Raw genomic sequence first — 25,247 nt, forward strand, 5'->3', positions numbered from 1 at the left:
CACTCTCTCCACGGGATGCTGTATTACCTCTGGGATTGGATCAGAGAGAAGGCTGTAGAGCTTTTCATGGGCACTGTCCCTCACACCGCACCACCTTGCAGAGTCAAAATTCTGCCAAATTCGCCCCAAGCAAATAGCCACCCACTGGCGCAGAAGAGGATGTGGATCATTGAGCTGCTCCAGGCAAATGGCAATCAAGTTCCCTTGAAGACAGGCCTCCTATAACAAAGGGCAGAGCATGATATTTTAACGCATTATTTGCCGATAAAGCAATTCTAAGGAAAATAACTCTTTTAGAGCAGCATAGATGCATGGGGTAAGGTCCCTAACATTTTTATTCAAGATTATTAATGAGGTCAGATGTAGAGCCATCCACACCATTCCTCAACTTTTACTCACCTGCCCGGTATTGTAGTTGTTGACAATCACTGCCAGGATAAAAGCTGTCATCGTCCTATGTTCAGCCTGAAAACACACACAAAAGATTGAGGATTAGATAAAATAATAAGTGAATATTAAACAAATCCTTCCTGCTGGAACTTGCCTCTTTTGACACTGAGGGTTCTCAAAGGTCTCCCTAACTTAACAATCCAAATTAAATGAAATAATGAAAATGGCCATGAAAATGACTTAATCTCATTTGCTTGTATGACTGTCCTTTCAAATAGAAGCGTGTAAATTCATTTAACTGTGGGTTCAAGCTTTCTAAGGGTACGAAGGTGGAAAGTGCTTTTAACTTTAAATCACAAAACACAACGTCTGCTACAACAAATAGACAGACACGTTTCAGACAAAATAAAAAGGATGCACAGGATTTGCATCCTTCTCTAAAAGAATTCTGAAAATTTTCTGTCATCTCTACCTCTCCGTGTGTCAAATATCCAATACATTTAAAGAACTATATAAACATTTCCCAATGTTTATATAGTACATTTCACATGCAGTGTGGGAAGACTGGAAATTATTTTGTATGACATTTTATTTTCCCTTAAGTACAAGATTACAAAAATAATAATAGAGAAGAGAACAGTGCCCGACTGATTCATGGTAGCAACAGTGATGAAGTTTTTTTAAAAATACAAAAAAAAACCTACCAGTGCCCTTACTGCAACATTCTTTTTCTTTAACAGGCTTAAAATACATTTATTGACAATAAATAACCCCTTTAGTTCATTTATTGTGGTCTCTTTCACAAGAAGAAATTAATACTGAGCAAAAGAAAAAGGTGTGCAATTTAAGATTCTTCTTTGATTTATGTGCCCCACCTTGTAATAACGTAACTGTAGCCCTGTTGGACCACATCAAAGGTCTATCTAGCCCAGGTTCTCATTTCCCAACAGTGGCCAACCTGACCCCCCCACCCCGCCCGGGAAGCCAAAAAGCAGTGAATGAAGATAATGCCCACCCCACCAATACCCGGTATTCAGTGGTGTACTTCCTCTGAACATGGAGGTTTCATTTAGTCATTATGGTTAATAGCCACTGATGGACCATGAATTTATCTAAACCCCTTTGAAAGTCATCTAAGCCTTTGGAAATGAAGTCCACAAACGCAGTGTGTGAAAGAATAACTTCCTTTTGTCTTTTCTGAATATACTGCTAAACCATTTCATTCCTTTAAAGAAGAGGGAGAAAGTGTGCTCTAAACATTTTCTCCATGCTACTCATCAACAGGACAGTTGCATGTTACAACTTTGTATAACTTCTAAGCATCTACAAAATCAACAGCATGGCTACCTCATAAGTGCAGCACATAAATCAGCATAAGTTCTAATCAGAGAGGTGGGGTGGTAGTGAAGACTGATTATTTGACCTTACCGGCATGTAGGGATCTGCCAAAACAGAAAGGAAATATTTGTGACCATTGTCCTTCACAAGGTCGGCTTGGCATGACTGAAAAACAAGACAGATGGGGTGGGGGGAGAGAGAGCAATAAGCGGAAGATAATTTATTTTTAGTCTTCGAATGATTTCCATTTAGTTCATCAATTGCACGTGTACAGAGAGTCCTTGAAAGCAATAATCAGGAAGCCAGTTATACAGATAACAACTCAGCTTTGGCTCATTCCGCCTAAGCAATGTACTGGGAGTACAGCCATCTGCAAGCCAGGTGTAGAAAGAAGCGACATCTCCCAGACTACATAACTATACTTATTCTGTAACTGACAAAATGTGGGGTCTTCCTGTTTCTTTTATGCTTCCTTTGACTTTTATGCTAAACACAGCCATGGGGAGAAAGAGAGTGACTTTAAACTTTCCTTTTCAGCAGCTACCTTGGGAACCAGGTGGCTCATTTGGCATTGGCATTCTTCTCTGTTCTCTGCATCTGATGAGGCAATTTGAGATGGATATGTCACAAAACTCTGCTTAAGAAACTTGGTCTGTTCTGAAAACTCAGGAAAAGCTGTCTGGAAGATGCACGTGCATCAGTGATACGCAGATGTTGCTCCCCTCTGCATACGCCTCTCACCATAACACAGATCTTGCAGATGTTCTGGTCTAAGCCCCAGGGACAGGCACAGGGATTCAGTTTATTGCATGAAAGCAATTGTGCCATGAATGGTAGAATTTGGCTTCCAGCAGTTTTCTAGCCATTACTGTTGCAGCAATATGACAACAGTGTTGATTAAAACTCTAAGACAGGGATAGACAACACAATGCCCTCCAAATATTGTTGGACTACAGCTCCCATCATCCCTGATCACTGGCCCTGCTGGCTGCAGCTGCTGGGACTTGCAGCTTAGAAGCATCTTGAGGGCATCATGTTGGCTTCCCTGCTCTAAGAGTAGAGTGCATTTGCTCTGTCCTTACGTACTGGCCTTTAACATTTATTTAGAGTGTTCCATTCTTCCTTGGCTTCTACTAATGGGCTTTCTGCAAGGAAGAAGAAGTACCTAACTCAGCTTGGGTGAGCCAATGCCAATTACAGCCAACAGTGAACACAGCTTGTGCCCAATGAACCATGATTTAACTTATTAGACAAAAACTTGTCAATATTTTGACAACTATAAAGTACTCTATTTAGTATGCTCACAACAAGGCTGTATAATTTAGTTGTTTATGTCATATCAAACCTGCAATGGCATGAGCAGTGAGCATTCTTCCTAAACTGCAGGATTCCAGATTTCTGTTCACAGATCCTTTGTGAAATATCAAGTGAGATGACCAATCCAAACGTAACCTTTCTACAGCATGTTCCTCAATGCTAATTATTCCAAATGTTCTACTGTGTAGAAAAATGTGGAGGAAATAAGAAAAGGGCACAAGTCACTAATAAAAAGTCTTCAAACTCATGTTTGGTCCCCTAAAGGCCACTTGGTTGAGAAGCATGGTGTTGTAGTTATGAGATGAAACTGTTAAGCTGGGACCTATTGTCAGATGATATCATCTCAAAAGCAGGCTGAGCCAACGTCAACAAAATGCTAATTTACAGAGTGAAGTTGAAGCAATGGCTGCAAAAACACAAATGTCAAATCATGGCAGGGTTGTGTCTTGGATAAACTCCAGGAGGAGAAAGGCATACAGGAAAGAAATGACAAAATATGGAGAGGAACTTCAGGATCAAGGACACAGAAGCAGCATACAATCTTCTAGAGACTGAACTAAACCTGATAGCATGTGTTTTGGCCTAATACACAGGGATGGACCTAAAATCCTTTTATACTGTGACCAAGAAACATAAGTTAGGATGGCCCAATGTTGCTAGGAGAAGGTTTGATTCTTAATGACTGGTGTTGGCATGGTGGGAAACAGGTTAAGCTCCCCCACACAGATGGCTTCCCTGATTCAACCCCTTTTATTCATTTCCAGTATAAATGAATGTTTCTCAGCATTTTGCTGTGTCTGATAATAAGGAAATGACATAGCCCAACTCTCCTGATAAGAGAATAATTGAGAATAATTCCCTTTGAAAGTGAGATTTCCCCATGTTTCATATTGGATGCCAATTAGATGAGAATCAAGCAGGCTGGCTTTTGGTGCTAATAAGGCTCATTAGCAACTGCTTCTTGAAACATTGTGCACTTGCATGCCAGTTTAAGCATTGGGGATGACATATTAAGGCCAGAAAAAGAGGATGAATGAACACACGCACACGTACATACATACATTTATATGAAAGACTAAAGTGACAATAGGTAGAGAGAAGAGAAAGGAAGGAAGCTGACTTTGCTTTGAACTCTCTCCAGTGAGTTCTGCAGGATGCTAAACACCAGGTAGGTAAATAGTAACCATTCTTTATTCCTGATTGAAAATGCAAGAAGGGTGGGGGTCAAACAAAGTAGGTGGGAGAGACAAAGATTCAAGAGAATAACTACATTGTTCAGGTAACTAAAGCTGCTTGTTGCAGACAGCTGCAAAGTAGGAGAAAATGACTGAAGCCAAGCTGTATGTATTAGCAGGCTTAACTCTTGCTGAGGATGGGGGTGGGGCTTGCTGCTTCCAATGAATGGTTATTTTGGGCTCTCTTTAATACTGATGCCAATTAGGTAAGTGGCCACTTATTTGTCCAGAAACTGGCTACTACTTCCACCAGATTCCACCAGTATTCTGCCTGCCTGAGGAAAACAGACCCTGCAGTGGTGACACCTGCACTCTGGTGATAACATTGAACATTAATTTGTACTCTCAATATGATATCTGTGGGGGGGGGGGAATACTGAACGTACATCAGCATCAATGGCATCTCCCTCCTTTAAGGAATCATGACATACCAGTAAAAACAGAATGGTGGCAAGCTTGCTATGAAGGTGGTATGAACTGCCAACATCTGTGAGCAATTCAAGTCCTCTCTGCACACAGAAGAGGGCAGGTAACAAAGGGCTTTCATTATCAGCTGCATATTTCCTCCCTCAGCAGGGAAGAAAAAATATGAACCTTGTGATGCTGAAACACAAATCTGAGGGTGGCGCATACCTACTTAAGCTCAAGTATAAGATGCTAGATTCATCTTTGATGAGCACAATCTAAAAGAAAGGGGTGTTGGGAAAATTTTGTTTGTTCACAAGATCTCACTCTTCCCTAAAATTCTACTAGTTGGATTTTTCAGTAGTACATTATTACACAGGTTAAAGAGTCACCATCTTCCCTTTTGAAAACCTCAGTATACTTATTTAAATGGGCATTGACATTAATGCAGTAAAATACTGAGCAGTTGCTCTTTTACTAATGTGGTTATTTCTATCTCTACAATAAGCATCCCACTGGCACCATTATTACATGGAGTTTAAATTAACACTAGTTAACTTATGTACTGTCAGGAGCTGGATGGTGATGGTCAATTATACTATCATTAATGAGGTGATCACAGTTCTAAGTTACAACTCCTTAATTCCAGTGCCTGCAGGCTAGCAAAGGATATTGTTTATATTTGTCTATCTATGGCCTTAAGAAAGAATTCTTAAAACAAAAACAGGAGAGCTGGAAGATCCAGTGGTCTGATTTCAGCTGCCCAAACATTCTGATTATGTAGGAAAGTTATGAATGAATACTATTGGGAATTTAAAAATGTATTATCCACCAAATGTAAACCTCATGTTAAGTCATGTTCATTACTTGATCTAACATACCTTTACAATGACTTAATGATTGGCACATCACATGATTACTCCCATAGGATGGTCAAGGGAAATTTCATTCAAGAAACCCCCCCCCAGCTCATTAATATTCCCAGTCAAAATTGGCCTAGCAAAAGTCCCCACAATACAAATTATTATTATTTTATTAATACTTATTAAGTTTGTACACAGCCCTTCATCCAAAGATCCCAGGGAGGCTCCCAACAGAAAAATACAAAATGAGAATACAAAATACACAATAAAACAAAAACCAAACAAAACCAATAACCCACCTCCCACGAACACATTAAAAAAGCCATAGAATGTTAATCAGTCAAATGCTTGGTTGAAGAGAAACTTTTTCACCTGGAGCCTAAAAATATGTCACAAAGGCCCCACGCAAGCCTCCCTCTACAAACTGTAGATCCTTCTTCAATGGCCTAGAGATTACGTGCACTCCTAAAACCACTGCTTCAATAGTCATCCATTGGGTTTGCACTGGCTGAATAATACATGGAGATGGAGCCCAACAGCATAGGCTTCTTTCCTTCTGGACATCTTACTTTAATCCTAGGGCAGGCAAAGGCAAACTCGGCACTCTAGATGTTTCGGGACCACAACTCCCATCATCCATGACCACTGGTCCTGTTAGCTAGGGATGATGGGAGTTGTAGTCACAAAAACATCTGGAGGGCTGAGTTTGCCTGTGGCTGTCCTAGGGGAAGGGCCGTAGGTCTGTGATGGAACAGCTGAGGTCCCAGGTTCAATCCCCAGCATCTCTAGATAGGGCTGGGAAAGACTTCTGCCTGAAACCTGAAGAGCCACTGCCAATCAGTGTAGACAATACTAAACAAAATGGATCACTGGTCTGACTCAATATACAGCAGCTTCCTATGTTCCCATATGGTTGAAGAGTCATATTACAACACTGTGTCAATACACTACCCCCAAATGCCCCCCATGTCAACAAGAGCTGTGCCCATATTTGCTCAAGAGGGTTGACAGGCCTTCTGCTTCTGTTGCCTACTATGTGTGTGTCTAGATGGACATTATCCAGTATGTCTAGTTGCAAAACACAACACAACACAACTAAACATGAATACTATGAATACTGCAGCACCAAACCATGTATTCAAACACTAAAGTGGATATAGAAACAAAAGATGTCCACACAAAGTGCCCATAGACAGTTTTTAAAAAGATACAACTCCTGCTGGCTTTGCCTCTTTGCTCATTCTGCACAGTCAAAATGTAAAACAATCTTTTTAAAAAAGGAAAGGCACTAACTAGACACAGTCCAAAACCAAGCTTTCCAATATAACACACACTCATGCATACTTGTGGCATCCTCTCACTCCTCTTTTTCTGATCTTTTAGTTCTTTGTTCATCCTGCAGACAAAACCATGAAGTGCATAATATTTTTCTGTTCAGAAGAATGTAAGAGAAAAGCTAGTTGGAAGAATGAGTAAGTAGACTACACTGAGTCTTCAATGGTCCAACAGTATACATAGAGTGTGCAACCAAGCCATAATCCAGGGATCAGTGCTCCAGACCATAAAGTTGCCCCATAGCATATGTGCTGAAGAGAACATGAGACAGCTCTAACTGAATCAGAACCAGGGAAACATTTGAACTCAAAGTCTGTTTTAAACATGATTTTTATTAAATCCTGTTCTCATATAGGACTCCAATCTTGATTACTTAGCTTTAGAAATTCTGCAGGACCAGAATGAAAAAATCATAGAATGGTAGAGTTGAAAGAGACCTTGAGGCTGATCTAATCCAGGCCCCTGCAATGCAGAAAAATGCAGCTGTCCCGTATGGGGATCGAACCTGCAACCTTGGTGTTATCAGCACTATGCTATAACCAACTGAGCTATCCAGGTATTCCCAAAAACATTAGCTGGGCCCTGAGGTACAACCATGTGAAATTAAGTATATGCTGTACAATCTGAAAAGGATTATGTTAACCTGGTAGTTCTGTCTAGCAACCCACTACTACTAAAACCTCACTGATATTTCAAAAATATTTCAAGTGTTCCAAGTGCTTTCACATGTAATCTAGTTGTGATCCGTACAACAAGCCCATAAGGAAAGTCAGCATTGCTGTCTTCCATATTGCAGAAGGTGGGACTGAGGCTGAGAGATAGTGATTTGCCTAAGGTCACCGAGCAAGTTCACGGCCGAGGCACAGTTCATAGCTTAGCCACTACACTGCACAGAAATACACTTTTAGCTTTCCTCCACTTTCTACCTTCTTTTTCTTCTGTCGCACAGATGTGATTCACTGCAGCTGAACAATTAATCACTACATCTATCTTTCAGTCAACACACCAAAACAACAGCTTCTCATGATTGCCTACAGCAGCTGGGATAATGCTTTCACTTACATTCAAAGGACATTCCCCTGCAGACATTGTTACCTGACATAAATCTTGCAAAATGACTAGCTCTGGAATGCCATGGCCATGCAAGAAACATACCCATAAGCGCCTAAACCTTAAGGGATAATTGCTACTGGGCTGTTAGGCAACAGACCGTGTCCTATGCCTCTCCCAGCCCCTCCTCTATTTTTAACACACTGCATTTCATTCTTTGTCACACTATGACGGACAGTCATGGAAATCTAATATGTAATGGATTTTGGATATACACTGCAAACACAAATGCTTCTATGCCTTCATTTTTATGTTAAATTTCCCATTAAGGGATCGGAGAAAGAAACGGTTGGGCATTGTCACCTTTAGGGATCACAGGTTGACAGGGAATCCTTTTGTGATGGACATTCCCCCTACGTTTGCTATTATACTTATGGTTAATGGGAGGGGGGGATGGTGTGTGAACATGAAATGATGTTTCACAAATGATAAAGGAGGAAAAAGTACAAATGTTTCCCAGCCTAAGATATTATATCCAGTGGAGTGAACAAAACATGGAAAGGGCTTCCTGTCTCAAAATCCCAGAATTGCTGCAGAATGCTGGATCATAGAAAGCATAATGCATAAATGAGGTCTAAACTCTAAAGGATTTACATCTCTGGCACTCTAAAGCATGTACTTCAGTCTAAGCTGGAAGGCTACATCCGGCCTTATCTTTTAAAGACGGGAATGTGTTCTGTACTCCCTGACAACAATTTCATTGGCATATTGGCCTCCACGGTGCCGTGTGCCAGATTTGGTGAATATATTCTTATTCTGAATTATACATGGAGGCTTGTATCTCCAGCCAAACAAAAACATGTATCAAAAAAGAGCTTTTTCTTCCCCAGAACAGCTTGAAGATTACTTTTCATTTTCTTTGCAGTCCAAAATCCTCTTAAAACATTATCCAAAATATATTTAATAACACTAAACATAACTCTGGATCAGCAGGAAAGGATGCCAGCGCGTGATCATGGCTCTTTCCTCCTGCTTGTGCTTAAAGCATTAATCAGCAAAGGCAATCAAAATACTTAAGTCAACACAAATACTGTAAATGTCAGGCTTGTAAAAAAATATCTAGTTTTGATGTTGTAATACTTATATTGGTTAATCATTTCTGTCTGCAATTACCTTTATGCACAATGCAAGCTGATATACCTTTAGGTGAATTAAAAATGAGACTAGGAAGTGAGACAGACATAGACATACAGAGTCAACACACAAAATGACCATTGAGCTTTTAATAGCAGGATCTACCAGTAAGTTCCAGTAAATCCCAACTGGCTTCAACGTAGATGGTCAGACAGACAGACCGGGAGAGCTACATGAAGACAGCCCTGTATTGGGAGGTTTTTAATGTTTCATCTTTTATTATGTTTTTGTATATGCTGTAAGCTGCCCAGAGTGGCTGGGGAAACCCAACCAGATGGGTGGGGTATTATCAACACCCCCCCAATAATCCACCTCCCACATTTAATAAGCCATAGAATGTTAATCAGCTGACTGCCTGGATGAAGAGACACTTTTTCTCCTGGAATCTAAAGGTGCCCAGTAAGCCTTCCTGGGAAGAGTATTCCACAAATTGCAGGAGCTGACTAGGTCCCTCTTCAATGGCCTGCAGATTGCATACACTCCTAAGTCCAACTTGCTCATGGTTCCACATTAATTCCCTTTGGGCAAGTCTCTCATATTAATGACATTCCTAAGCATGAACAAGTTATCTCACGTGTTGGCTCTGCAATGAATCAAGACAGCCCTTTTAACATATTCTGCATCATCACTAAATTAACATTTCATGGTTACTCACACTGTCCACTGCAAGGATTTTGGCCCAGATGAAGACCAGAAGAGGTCTTAGCTCTCGAGCAGAACTCTGGAGAAGCTTTAGCACATAAGGGAAAATGCCAACAGACAGAGCCTAGAGGAAGAGAATTTGAGAACCAAAAATAAACTTAGGAAGTGTGGAGTAGGTGAACCCAGCACGAATTTTAATAGCATGGCAAATGCCTGACAATGAATCACAATGATCATGCTAAAGACATAATCTTAGCATATTTGTTTCAGGTCATTTTTATTCAAGGATATCAGCTGCTTTTTTCAATCTCATCTGGATTGCCAAAACTGAGACTTAATTTAAAACCACATTTCACTCAGTGCACAACGTGCTTACAATGCATTGCTCTCCACATCTCTCATTTGACTCTTCTTGCTTCTACTAGGAGGCAGCTTGCAAAAAAAATATCTAATCAATCCAAACAACGTTATTTCTAATGGATACAGTGCTCCATTTCTTTGCTTTCTCTCATTTTAATTTAAGTTTTTACTTTTACTTGTACATAGTTATTCCACCAATGGCTTGTGCACAAGCCATACATAGTTCAAATCCTCAAATGTTTTTGACCCAATTTTTTTTCTCATTTAAGGTCCAGGTAGGCCATGTTTGAAGTATGGATAAAATTTACAACAGCTGGGGAAGAATCTAATTTATTTTCATTTTACTCAGGCAGCTTGTTCAATAAATCCAACATGTCCATAAAAAACTGTATAAACATTCACATTGCCTCTCTTTTTATCACTATCCGTAGCCTCAGATGAAATTGGAGAGGCCAAACAAGGATGGGATTGCCATCTTCAGCTAATGTGTACTACAAATAAAGGAATTCTCATCAGTTCTATAGCCACCCGAAGCTCTGGAAGCCTAATTTATGTTGACCTCAGGGTCATACAACTCCTGAAAACTAGTGTCCAGTTCTTCAAATTTGTGAGACATTATTTTTTTATAACCTGCAAGGATGAATTCTTCACTCATACATGTTCATTATATAGCCAGCATCTTTCATTTTCCAAAAAGATGGCCATAATAGGTACCTACCAGGCTAACAGCCCAGGGACCTAGGTCCAAAAATCGTCCCAGTAAATCAAGAGCTCGCAACCGATGCACTTGACTTAACAGCACCTGCAGAAAAAGGGAAAGAGGGAGGAAAAAACAGATTGTACTGTAAAGCACCTGAAATTTTGAAATTCTGGAGCGTATGCAAGATCAGGGAAAGGTTATATTCAAGCACCAACATCTCAGTTTCAGAAAAATATAATTACTGTACACAACGTGGACTACAACTGTGCCATGATCAGAAACAAAATAATCCACTTGCAGAGCAGATAACTAAGAAAAAATACCAAAGTATACCACAGAATACATGTAAGGTCACACATGATTTGCATTATATGATCAAGGAATTAAGCTTTCCAGAAAACTCTTACCCATTGCAGATATGGAAACATAACATAAAGTCTAAGAGAACATCAAAGGCACTGCCTTCTTTCTGTATCTGAATACCATATGTCGAGAACCCAAAAAGAAGGCTATGCTGTGTTATCATGCATTGCTAAAAAGTCTTCCACAGGCTTTTGTCCAGTCAGTGTTGTAAGCAAGTACAGGACTAGAAGAAGAGAAGTGTCTTGCTTAAGGTCACAAATGAAATACTTGAGGGTCTGAGCTCCCAAGCCCCAAACAATTCTTTTGAAACCACCTCTCACATCTGCTGTTGCAACACAACCCATCTCAGAAGGTAAACTAGAAATAGCATTTAAAAATAAAATAAAATACATGCTACGACAACAACAAGGCCAGGCAGCTACGGTGCTCTGTCTCCCCTTTAGTCTCTCATTCAAAGTGTAAGAGGCTGGCTCCCAGAGGTGGGAAAGCAATGGCACTGTGGTTTGCAAATGGGCAGCTACCTAATCAGCAGGCGCCTACCCCATTTGTTGGTCAACTTCCTCCCTACAGCCCTACAGCCATGATTAGGCGGAGCAGGTGTCTGATGGACATTCGAGAGGAACTCATAAGGGCAGGCGGGGAGTGCACTCAGCAGACTATATTTGTGCTCTTGTGCTACTGCAGTGTGCTGGAGCCTCAAAACCTTAGGATCATGGCCATGTAAGCTACAGAACAGTTAACCTACATTGTGGCGTTTTTTTAAACTGTGTGCATCAGGACAAGTGTTGCCAGTTGCTGCCTGCTTCTCCAGTTCTTTGCTCCTGCTAGGGCAGCACTTTGCTATTTTTGCAGGGCAGGGGATGACTTTCTAGATGAAGCTAAGGAAAAGGTTGAATCTGTGGTGATGTGTGTGTGAGAGAGAGAGAGAAGCTGGGGAGGGGAGACCAGAGAGATTAAACTGAAAATTGCATCTCCAGTCCAATATATAATGAACAGCAAGAAGCTATTCAAAAGGAATTGGAAGCAGTAATCAGTCTTTGTTTTCCTTGGCAAATAGATGCTAAGAGGTCAGAGTGGAGAGAAAAGGAGCAGGAGGAGGCTGCACATTAGTAATTTAATACAGACTCATTAAAACCACATCCAGCTATGTTAATGAGCTGGTAGATCTACAGACCTCTAAAGTATGAAGGCTCCCAAATACAAGATTATATATTAACATGGCATTAAAGAATAAAGTAATCATTTACCAATATATTTCAATAGTATGCTGCATGGCTTTGGCTAAAAATGACTGGATTTATAGTCAACAATCCTTACTGGTTGTCTGTGTTTTAGGACATTAGGCTGCAATGGAATTGCAACAAGTCTTTTAAGCAGAGATATAAAATTGCTTTAATTGTTTTTACATATGAAATTGGTTTATATGTTTTTTACTGCTGATGTTTAAATCACTTTGAGATGTTTACTAGGAACTTAGCACCCATATAACAGATACTAAACCGTAACACAAAATTCTAAGAAATGGGTATACCACAATAATAGTCAAATGACTTTTTGGGGGGAGTTTACCTATTTGAAGTGCTTGTCAGATGCACAGAAATATTATCAACATTTACCCTTCATTGTCTTAGTGGATCATCAATACCTTTGAATGATAAAATCTGTAGGTGTAGACTGTAATCTTCTGAATGCTACAGTTATTGTGGGTACCCTTTCCCGACCTTACTCACATAGCCCCTACATTAGTTACTATAGCATAAAAGAGCTATCTGTTAAGGGTGCTTCCCAGTCATAGGAATGCAAATAGAAGACAACTATTTATTTTCAAAGATAACACAGTCGTTTCTGCAGCTCTGGATAGCTATGCACACCAATCTAGCAACTAGGCAGCTATTTTCAGGTCTGTGCTCTATGGAGCAGTTGCAGCAACAGGGGACTCCTCCCCCTTCCCCAGTTCATGTACCTTCCTCCCATGGGATGCGTGCACACATTTAGAGACTGCAACTTCCTCTACTCATCCCTTTTCAATCCCCTTCTGGTTCTGGGGTACATTGGTGCAGGAGAGGGTGGGGTCTCCTGCCTCAACAGGTCAAGGAGCATCTAGGACAGGGAGGGTGTTCATCAAGTGGTGCTGCATAGTTCCATTCCTCCCTCCCATATCCTAGTCCTCATCCTCAAGTGCTGATCTGAACCAGAGACATGAGAGGGAATCATGACAGGGGCCAAATACTCATTTCAGTCACCCAGTTTAACCCCAGTTGGGTTATTTTCAATTTGCTTAACATTTCACTGTCTGAAATAAATTGATGTTATCTGCAAACTGGCTACCACACTACACACCTCACTTGCAATTAAGTGACCTGTACTGTTTACTTTCCTCCACTCTAAAAATAGTCTCTCTGTTGTAGCTCTTTGCCTCCTATTTTTTAACGAGTCTATAAGAGAAGCTGGTCTCTTATCCCATAACCTTTAGAAGCTTTTGGTGAGAGACTTTGTCAAGCTTTTGGAAAATCCAAGAACACAAATATATTCTGGACTGTCCCTCTCTATATGTGTTGAAAAACAAGATTTCCCTTTGCAAACCAGTACTTAGCTCTCAGCAGGACTTATCCTATAGGTTAAATAACTCTGCCTTTTATAAAACTTTTTCCCAATTTACCTGAGACAGAGGTTAGTTGGATATACCCAAGACATTTTAAAAAGGAGTGTTATATTCAGCATCTTCCTTTCCAATGGTAAGAACACTGGCTTTTAAGCAATTTTACATTTGATTTCTTAAAGAACTCTCATGTGAACAGCATCTGGCTCCAGACTTCTAGATAGTGTTCTGAACTGACTAGAAGGAGTGGATAAGGCATTAGGAAAGACTTGCAAAGGGGAGATTATCGTAGTCCAGCAGGAGATAAACAGAACATGAACAATAGCTTCAGCAATAGATACAAAAAGGAAATTATAATCCTGGAGATAATGAAAAGGAGGAATGAAGTTAGACAAACACAACTTGGCCATGCAAAGGGCACTGAAAATTTCTGTATTAACACTTTTTGTTCAGCAGAACGTGTAAAAACCAGTTTGGAGAGGATCAAGAATATAGCAGGCAGGAGAATAATAAGCAAAGACAGCAAATATAACTAGGTAGTTTGGAGATGAGGGAGATAATTCAGCAGGAGGAAAGCTCTACACTCAAGATATTTTACATGTATTGGAAAAGTTGTTCAGTAATTTTGATAAGATCTTATTTGACAATTTCTAACACAGAGAAAATCTAAGGTGCACCTTTGAAAGGGATTCCAAAAGAGCATACATACTGAGTGTGTGTGGCACACTAGTGAGATCTTTTTTTTTTTTTTAAACTTGCAAGGCGTCATATAAGAAAGCCACCTTAGTCTTTTGTGTTTTTAGCCTTCTAGGAGCACATGAGTAAAAAATGGGTCAAGCAGCAAGAGTAACAAGGCTGAAAGTACCGTAAATAGTTGAACTGGGTGGTTACATTGGGCGTGGAGCAATGATTTTCACCATCAAGATACATTCAGCCCTTGTCAAGACATGGTTGGCTACCATAGAGCAGACAATACAATTAATAATAAAAGCAATACTCCCTCACAAGCTGCATATACCGGTACTCATTGCTAGAAATGGGCACAGAAACTTGTCTTTGAAAAATTATGTTTTAATATTCTGATTCTTAATATTGCAGATATATGGAAAACAAAACTATTCTTTGTTTGATACTAAACAACAGTGAACTTTTCAATTGAGACCTAGCAAACTCTGATCCCTGTCTGATAAGAAAAGAAAAACACTGCTTGCAAAACCAGAGAGGCAAATATACAGAAAAGGCAGGGGATCCGAGATTTCTTTTTTAAAAAAATAAATTCCATGTATATGCAAATATCAGACTTCCTACCCAAAACAGGAATGAATACATTCAAGGTGGTTTTAAATTAAAATTGCAGGATAGCACAGGTCAAACAGCAGCCGATGCCATTATTAAAAGGCAGCAGTAGATAAAACAAAAGCTTCCTCTGCATCTGCAATTAGGCATTGCATCCACAAGGCAACTACTAATCCTACTGAGCTGCACTGGATACAGTTCGGAAAGCAAATGCCTCATCAAGATTTAACCATCAACGGTTGAAGCATATACAGTACCAAAGTGGGCAACTTCCTTACACTATGAAATTGCTGTCTCTCCCTCCCGCCCTTCTCTACATGGGTAATCCCTTTCCGCCAAGTCTTTCCCAACAGATCAGAAATTCTATAGGAACTGCATTGTTAAAAAGTCAATAAAAGGCCATTTACAAAAGAATCGCCCTCCTGTGAATATTACAACCATTTCAAGGAAAATATAATGCAAAAGAGTAAGAAGCGAGAGAAATGTGGGAGTGAAGTCTCTCTCTTCTAGATCAGTTACTTAAGTTCAGATGGACTATGAAAGTGGGCACATTCATGGGGCTAAAACATCTACATGCTTTGCCAAATTTAATTAAATTGCATCATGATTCAAATCTAATGAAACAATGTAAACTTGGTGGCCCTAATGAATCCTCCCCTCTGTGCTGACTTTTCTACTGGCTTAGTCAATTCTCCCTAAGCAGCAATAGGAAGCAAGTGGGTATCTTAATATTGTTGCAAAATTAATGATCATAGCATCCCTCTGATGTCAAGTCTCTCAACAGATTTGATGCTGGATAAGAAATCTCCCTGTCTCCATGGCTTTGTCAGAGATAAACTGCCCATCTATCACCCCTTTCCAAGAATGATCTCCCAGGCTTCAGAGGCTCTACAAAATGAAGAGTCAGATTCACAAAGATTGATGATACTGCCAGCCATGATGCAAGATTCTGGATCTAAGTGGGAATGAGAGTCCTTTCCTATTATAAGAGAGGAAAATGGACACCCTTGGATAGTCCCATTCCTCTAAGCAGGAAGAGTCTATGACTGGCTAACTTCAAGTAAATGAAAACAAAATATGACCAAGTGTCCTCAAATAACTGCAGGAAATAACGATTCACTCTTTGGTTGCCGTCAGCATTACCTGTGCAGATTATTAGAAAACTGAACAGTTCTCAAGCATCAATGTATAGTTCTCAAGGTATGGGATAGTACAATGGTGATATATATTTGTTGTTTTTTATTCTGTGCCTCCCAGGAAACTTGTGCATTGCGGTTAGGACTCAAGGCAGAACTGAGTAACTACTAGATTCTATATTCCACCAAAATGCTGGAACATCTATTTTTTGCTTTATTGTCTCAATAGGCCTGGATGATCTTACATTCTGTTTTTTATCTTGAGAAACTAAGTCACTTATATCTGCAAAATTCCAGCTCAAGACTGTTATTAAATTACAGGCTTCAGGAGCAACACCACCCCCTTCCCTCACACTGTCTTCTAATAATAATGGAAGGGTGCTATTTTTTCAGCACAGGAAAGTGAGCAAATGTGAATTAATCTCTGGCTATGCCATTTTGCAGATATTAAATGCAAAGGGTAACACTTGCTGGGGCATTTTTAATGTCAGAATTCAACGACTTCTAAATTTTGGTTAAGCAGTTATTTCTTTTACATGGTAATTACCTATAACATTTACTTATTTTGTACAACTCTCCTTCTTGACTACAAACAGCAATGAAATGAAAGAGAGAGAGAAAAAGAGGAAGACAAACCAACACCAGCACCACAATATAGGGCAAGCTGAGCAGAAAACAGCTATTTTTTCACACACTTGAGAATTGACATTTGGTCCCCGACTCTGGACTAGACAGTCATTTATGCATTTGATATGGAATCTAGGGATTTGTCAGTCAGTCCCCTCACTCTTCTTCTAAAATTGTATAGCTTACAAGAGTCATCCATTTAATGCAAGACAATGCACATTTCTCAGAACAGACAGAGCATTATTATTATTATTATTATTCCTCCTGTTCCCCTGACAGGACTCAAGGCAATTTAAAGATAAAAATAAGAACCATTAAAAACATTTAAACTTTGAGATATATATATATATATAGAGAGAGAGAGAGAGAGAGAGAGAGAGAGAGAGAGAGAGAGAGAGTGTTTTAATTCTATCTGCTAAAACCATGCAAATAATTACAATAAAAACAGCATGGCACCAGCCCTTTCATTAAAAGCAGTCAGTTCCCAAAAGCCTGTTGGAAAGATAAGTCCCTATTGTCACTAGCAGTGCTTCTTTTCTTTAAAAAATGTTTAGGGGTACTCTCATTTTGACTCAAGAAAATCACCATTTTATAGTTCAAAGCAGGGGAAATAAATACAGTAAATGGACAAAAGTACAAAGAACATGCATTACCCGCACACATTCCACACTGCTTCACACACTGATGATTCACTGTTCTAGAGAATAAACTAACAAAATTTTAGTTTCTTCTCCTGTTAGATTCATAAAATGTTTAGGGGTATGCGTCCCCCCCAGAAAAAAGCACTGGTCACTAGTAGCCAGTAAATTGTGGGTGGGAAAGAGAGGGTGACATGACTAGCTGTTTTGTGCAAGTGCCTTGCTGATGCACCAAAAGAAAACAGGTGAAGGAGTTAAATTCCGTAGCACTGACTAATGGCCTGCAACCTCAATTTATGCTCACCTGGGGAGCACTTAGGGGGTGGGGTAGTGGGACTATGCTTGTGTGCAATGTGTCTTTTTCAGCAAAGGCCCAGCAAACAATCAGCTCCAATTAGTCTCCAACGCAGTCCACATAATTTATTTACCCAAACACCATCTGGCAGAGAGCAAAGCAGTCAGGGAAAGGCATGCACGCAAATATACACATACTGAGCAAATTTGCAGCTGGCTGGTTGTCCACATGCTGCTGCTGCAGCAGCCTCAGTGAAGCTAGCAGTCTTATTGCTTGCCAACTCACCTGCAGCACAATGGGAAGCTGTTCTGGTGGATTGCGGTTTTCTACTCCCATCGTTAGCCATACCTGAAACGCTGTTAGCTGCTCAGCAAAGAATGGGCTGTGCTGTTGGGGAAACAATGGGCAGTGGGTCATTATAAACTATCATGAAAACTGTATGCAAACAAAACTATGCAGGAACTCCAGGTTTGCTTGTTTATGACATACAAAGCAGTGGGGGAAACATTTTTTTTAAAAAACCTCAGCATAACATTAGCAAAAGTTTGTTCCACGCTGATTTTACAGCCTGCTGTGAACCAACTACTCGAAATCATTCGTCTACTAAAACAAATGGGAAGAAAATGGGAGAAAGCTCATACATATAAGTTTTGAATGGTTAATCCGCTGTGCACATTTTCCACTTCTAACTTTGACAGGGCACAAATTCATTTCTTTTTCATGGCTATGCTTTCATATATTCTGTGCAATGGAGCCGCATTTACTGAGTCCAAGGTGAAAATGATTCAGCAACAATGAAAAATGTTTTTCTGTCTCGGCAAAGACATTCACAATTCATACATGCAGTTTTAAATTCTGTAAGATGGTGTAAAAAAATAAAATAAAACCACGCACAAGCAAAACTCATCTCTCTATATTTTTTTAAAAAAGAAAAAGATATTCACAAAATGCCTATATTCCATTTCAGTGATATAAATGTCTAAGAAATCTACTGGTTATCTTCCAGTTTTGCTACCCTTGACAATGTATGGATATAAGTACAAAACTAGGTTGTAAGATATGTCTTACTAGAACTATATAGAACTTAAAGAGATCTTAAGACCTTTCTGGGGCCTCATTCACCTACCTCCTACCTCTTTTTGCACATGCAAACCTTGATTTAATTTATTTATGTGGAGGCCTATGGTTAATACTAACATTCAATTGAAATTTTATTTATTCTTATTTGATAAAATGTATACTGTTTATACTATTACAATCTGGATGGAGCACACAAAGCTATGCAGGCCACTCTTGGGTCCAATTTGGATATCCCCCAAAACAGGGGTGAGGAATCTTTTTGGCCTGATGGGCCAGACCAAATACTTATCTCCCCACACTCATGTGGGCCAACTTTGACAGCCGGGTGGGACAATCCATATGTCAACTGACATCATAATGACATCAGGAGATTGGCACTTGCCAATGTCCCTTGTGCAACCTTCCCAAACACACTTTGAAAGTACGGTAATTTTTATTTGCGTTTTTACATAGAGTTAAAAAAAAATAAGTAAAGAATAAAATGGGGGAAATGAAAACAAAGCCACGACAAACCAAGGACACAACACAAAACACCTGAAGACTTCCTTTCCTCTCCTTCTCTTGTATCTTTTCTTTTCCCACTCTTCCGCATACTCTAAGTTACCAAGTTCTATTCTTCTTATTTATTATCTCCTACTTTCTCTTGTACTGCCGAATTTATTCAAGTCCTACTAATCTGTTCACTTGTTTATACTGATTTAAAAAATACTTTACAAACATTTTCCAATTCTTTTTTGTATTCTTGATCGTCTTGTTCTCTTATCTTACTAGTCAGACCTGCTAACTCCGAATATTCCAATAACTCAAAGTGCCATTCCTCCTTGGTTGGCGCTACAAGCAAAATTCTGACTGCCTTTTTTTGTGGTGTTGGGGGACTTTTATTGTTACTTTTCTCAGAAGAAAAGCTTCTGGTATCTTGGGAAATGTTCTCTTAAACTTTTTTTTCAGTTCTTGATAAATCATTTCCCAGAATTCTTTGATTACTTTACATGACCACCACATCCTTCTACCTCTTTGCACACTTCCAGCATGTGCCTGTCTTAGCTTTAAACATTTTCACTAGTCTACTTGGAGTTAACTACCATCTGTGGATCATTTTCATGTGGTTTTCCTTCAATAAATAACACGCAGTATATTTCAGGTCCGTTTTCCATAGCTCCCCCCAATAATGCAAACTCAGTGCAAACACACCTTGAAAGTATTGCACAAAGGCTTTGCAAACCCTGTGCTCAGTTCATCCCAAGCACCAAGCACAGGGGTGGCAAAACACTCTATGCAAAATCCCTTTCAGTCAAGTTCCACCTTTACCTGCCCTTCACCTGGTATCATGTATTATGTTGGGTGTAGAGCAAGTGGGGATGGTCTGCCCAAAATGGCCTGGTGGGCCACAAGGGGAGGTCTGGATTAGGTTCCCCACCCCTGCCAAACAGCAATTCCTGCCCCCTTACTGCATGGTGTTCTCTACTATGCAGGTAGGAAGTGCTGAGAAGAATGTCACATTACAGTTTCCATCCACCGCACCTTGATTTTTAGAGCCAGAAACAGCACTACTCCTCAAAAGGAATGGGTCTCTTCATAGAATTTGTGTATTTGTGTGTGTCTCCAAGGATGTTTTGTAAAGTAAGAGGTGCCTCACTATGCCAAATGCCATGGAAGCATAATTTTTTAAATTGGGAAAACCAGCATGGAGCCCTGATAATGCTGATGAATGCCTAATTAATCTGCTTTTTCATTTGCAGAATCAGAGAGATTTATCTGCTTGAATCACTGACAGCAATGAATTGTTGTACAACTATATTTCTCTACGAGGTCTTGGGGAGAACTGAGATTAATATGCACAAGACTTGAATAAGTAACAAGATCTCAAAGTTAATCACATTTCTGCAAAGCAGGACATCACAAAACGTAGGGTATGTCCTCCCTGAATAAAATATCTACAAACTAAGTTAAAAAGCAGTTGTGCTTTTTAAATGCAGAACTGCTTACGGGGAGGACAACCAAGCAGCAAAAGGATACAAGCTGTTTATTAGAGAATTAGGGCAGGCCTATTTGCTTAGGCCACCGCAGCTTGAGTGTAAAATTTGCTCCACGTGACACCATCACATGTAGAGTGCCTAGTCATCTAGATTGTTCCTGACACAAGAAAATAAAAGTTTATATACAACCAGAAGACTTCCTTGGCAGTTATTCAAAAACTCTTCACACCAAGGGGCAAGTTTTGTTTTATTTACCGTATTGGCCTGAATATAAGCCTCACTTTTCCCCCAAATTCTGACCACGAAAAGTTAAAGTGGGGCTTAAATTTGTGACCTTACAAAAACTGGCTTTTACGGGTATTGCTGCTGAAACATACATATGGTAAAACCGAATGGGTGTGAGCTCCTGCGGAATTTTAAGGGAGCAGCTTATATTCAGGTATTGTCTTTTTTTCTCCCCCCCCCGAATTTTAAAGGTGCAGCTTATATTTGGGTGCTGCTTATATTTGGGCCAATACAGTACTTGTATCCCACTTTTCCTCCAAGGAGCTTGTGAGAGTTCTCCCCCTCCCCATTTTATCTTCACAACAATCCCATGAAGTTAGGCTGAGAGGCTGTGACCGGCCCAAGGTCACCCACTGAATTTCACGACCAAGTGAGGATTTGACACACCCCCCCCCCCCGGTCTCCCGAGCCCAAATTCAATACTCTAAACACTACATCACCATGGTTCTGATGGGGAACCACACTACACGTTTTCCAAACGTATTTCACGTAGTGATCATAACACATAGGCCAGCTGAGAACTCTTGATTTTGGAAGTGCTTAACTCCTCAAGGAGTAGCACACTAAGCTTGGGCTGGGAAAAGCAGATGATCGCCCTACATTCTCAAAACAACAGTTCAGTGGAAACTTAAAAACTAATACATTTATTATGGCATAAGCTTCTGTGGAAAACACAGACTCTCACTCCTGTTCTCACACGTGGGTGGAGAGAGAGAGAGAGAGAGAGAGAGAGAGAGAGAGAGAGAGAGAAGCTACATTTTCTCTCAGTAACGAGCTAGCAATAGGAGTCAGCAATTTTTTTCAGCAGGGGGCGGATCCACTGTCCCTCAGACCTTGTGGGGGGCCGGACTATCTATCTATCTATCTATCTATCTATCTATCTATCTATCTATATTGGGGGGGGGGGAATGAACGAATTCCTATGCCCCACAAATAACCCAGAGATGCATTTTAAATAACAGGGCACATTCTACTCATGTAAAAACATGCTGATTCCCAGACCGTCCGCAAGCCGGAATGAGAAGGCGATTAGGCTGGATCCGGCCCCTGGGCCTTAGCTTGCCTACCCACAGGCTAGCAGTTTTCAGTTGCAATATCCAGCTGATCCTAAGCCAGCTGTCATTGCCCTAGCCTTTGTGAACTTACACCCATACTTATAGTTTCTCAAAATACATATTTAAGAGCTACTGAAAAAGTTGCTGAAACAGTTGATACTGTTAAATAGTATGAAGTAATTGTCTTGGCTTTCCCACTTTCTCCTCAGCTTTCTTCTCAGAAGCAGCCTCCACAGAATCCCTGAACTGTTTTTTAAGGGCCGAGTCAGCTAACCTGGTATGCTAGTGAAAGCCAGCACAGCTGTTCCCACTAGTCCAACAGGGCTTTCCCTCCCCTCACATCTCTCCCAAATCCTCTCAGGAGGGTTGGGAGAATTCCCTGGACAGGATGGGGGGAGAGACTGTTTTGTCTTGCAAGCAGAAATGTTTGTGCTGATGAAAATTCCTCACCTGAAAGACGCTACTGGGTACAGCAGTGCAAGATTCCAGGGGTTCCAGGCACATATTCAGGGTTTGTGTTTCCTTCAGAATGAGGGACAGTGGTGTCTTTCTGATATGTATTTAATGTATTTTAAATCTTTGTTGTAAGCCGCCCAGAGTGGCTGGGGAAACACAGCCAGATGGGTGGGGTACAAATAATAAATTATTATTATTAATTATTAATTATTATATATGGTTTATTTACCCATATATACAACTTAAGCCTATGACAGAGGGGTTCACAGCATTAAGACCCCAAAGGGTCTTGCTTCTCCCATAGCTGCAGCCTTGGATTCCCAAAGAAATCAAGCATAGCTCTGTCTCCCAGCTGCCCAGCCTGCCAGCTTCTAGAAGCAAAGAAAGAAACACTTCATTGATTACCAGTTGCTGGAATTTGTATCGTGAGTTTGCATAATTACCCGTGTCATCACATCAATGAAATATATTAGAGATGTAGTGGTATGTTTAAATTTGCTGGAGCCCAGTCTTCAGGGTTATGTACCATGTCCTTCCTTACAAGGCAGCCTCCCAGTTCCAGAGAGCAGCTTCCACCCCATTAGTTGTCTGTTTATGATACTTTTTGGGAAGCAGGGACTTCTATTTTATTTTTTCCTTTGTGCTGGTCTACAGTCCCATAAGTAGTTTGTTCTGAGGACTAGAATGTGAACAGCAAAGGAGTAACTGTCTACATTTACCATCACACTTCATAAGAAACTGTAGGGCCCAATTTTATGATCCAGTGCGGGACAATTCATCAGAATTTGAAGGAGCTGTTTCCTGTCTCTTTGCTTCTATATGTTGAACATTTCAAAGCATCCCATGCTCCCCGCTTCCCCCCTTAATGTACCCCACTCTTTCCCTATAATTTGAATTAGCTCCGCCTATTATTTTTCCCTAGGTATTTTCATGGAGGTTGAAACTGTTCTTTGACCTTGGAAGACTTGCTATGACAATGTTTAAGAAACCCTGTGTGAGAACATTTGACATCTGAGATACTGACTCTGACGTCTGCCAGCCCAGTTACAAAACCGAATGACTAACCTTAATAATACTTAAATTCTCTCCCCCCTCGTGGCTAACGCTTGAGCCTCCATTAAACCACAATTTCTTATAGGATTACCGCTGGCTGGCAGAAGCTAACTTAGTCTGCTGCACAATAATTCCTGATAGATTGGAGAGCAAAATGTTGATTAGGAAATGGGGGTTAGGATCTAGAATGCTCAGTCATGTTCAATTCACTGTGTGTAAAAGCAATGTAATAGAAAACTAAACCCCTCAATTTTACAATACACAGAGTTTTAGGATGCAGCTGTAACGCAAAAGCTGACTAACAGCTAGAGGCCAGCAAAGGCAAGGATTTAATGGAAAGATGAACTTCTTTCCTAGTCTATGTAGACAAACAGGAAACAAATAGGAGTTGGCAAAAATGGATTAAAAATGCAATCCAGTGTTGAGCTGTTTGTTTACTTTTAAATGTCCACCAGTCCTTCAAAAGAGAAGTAAAGAGAAAAATATAAATCCTTATGCAAAGAGTGTGTGTGTGTGTGTGTGTGTGTGTGTGGTTCAAATCTGGTGGTTTGTTTCTTAACCACAGAGATTATTTAGCAATTGTGTAACATTATTCTGTATTATTCTGGGAGGAAAGCAATGACAAACCTAGACAGCATCTTAAAAAGTAGAGACATCACCTTGCCAACAAAGGTCCGTATAGTAAAAGCTATGGTTTTCCCAGTAGTGATGTATGGAAGTGAGAGCTGGACCATAAAGAAGGCAGATCGCCGAAGAATTGATGCTTTTGAATTATGGTGCTGGAGGAGACTCTTGAGAGTCCCATGGATTGCAAGAAGATCAAACGTATCCATTCTTAAGGAAATCAGCCCTGAGTGCTCACTGGAAGGACAGATCGTGAAGCTGAGGCTCCAATACTTTGGCCACCTCATGAGAAGAGAAGACTCCCTGGAAAAGACCCTGATGTTGGGAAAGATGGAGGGCACAAGGAGAAGGGGACGACAGAGAACGAGATGGTTGGATAGTGTCTTCGAAGCTACAAACATAAGTCTGACCAAACTGCGGGAGGCAGTGGAAGATAGAAGTGCCTGGCGTGCTCTGGTCCATGGGGTCACGAAGAGTCGGACACGACTAAACGACTAAACAACAACAACAACATTCTGTAGTGGCTAAAGAACTGGACACAAAGGGTCCCTGATGAAGGCAATGTTCAAGAACAGACAATAACAACTAGAAAAGTAAGAGGCAGTACTTATTCCAGATTAGCTAAAAGAATAATTTTTGAAATATAAGCAATGCAGATGCCACACTACAAAAGCTTCGGAAGGACATACTTCTCGTTCAGACATTACACAGCTGCTCTAACAAATCACAGTTTGTTGCATTGTGACTGAACAAGCTCAAACACTCCTTTCCCCAATCTTATCTCCTCCTCCTCCTACTCCTCTTGCATGCCCAACTTAAGTGGAAACTTGATTTGTTAAATTACAGTTTCCAATGATGCTCACACCAACCTGGCATTCAACAACAGCAGCCACAGACCTGAGGCTGGCTGATATGACAATCACGATTCCCAAGTT

At 40.3% G+C, this 25,247-nt stretch overlaps 1 protein-coding gene across 2 annotated transcripts in view; it reads right to left on the reverse strand.

Moving 5' to 3' along the window:
- RPTOR (regulatory associated protein of MTOR complex 1) overlaps window positions 1–25,247 on the reverse strand; it is a 328,366-nt gene that overhangs the window by 83,951 nt on the left and 219,168 nt on the right. For both annotated transcript variants that reach the window (XM_081849519.1, XM_081849518.1), the window contains exons 11-16: window positions 18,069–18,170; window positions 10,848–10,931; window positions 9,783–9,893; window positions 1,819–1,893; window positions 400–465; window positions 28–219 (exon numbers count right to left, since the gene is read on the reverse strand). In XM_081849519.1, the coding sequence (XP_081705645.1) occupies window positions 28–219; window positions 400–465; window positions 1,819–1,893; window positions 9,783–9,893; window positions 10,848–10,931; window positions 18,069–18,170 (630 nt within the window). The remainder of the gene's footprint in view (window positions 1–27; window positions 220–399; window positions 466–1,818; window positions 1,894–9,782; window positions 9,894–10,847; window positions 10,932–18,068; window positions 18,171–25,247) is intronic.

This window comes from Podarcis erhardii (assembly GCF_964252035.2).
Source record: "Podarcis erhardii genome assembly, chromosome: 2".
Classification (NCBI taxonomy): domain Eukaryota; kingdom Metazoa; phylum Chordata; class Lepidosauria; order Squamata; family Lacertidae; genus Podarcis; species Podarcis erhardii.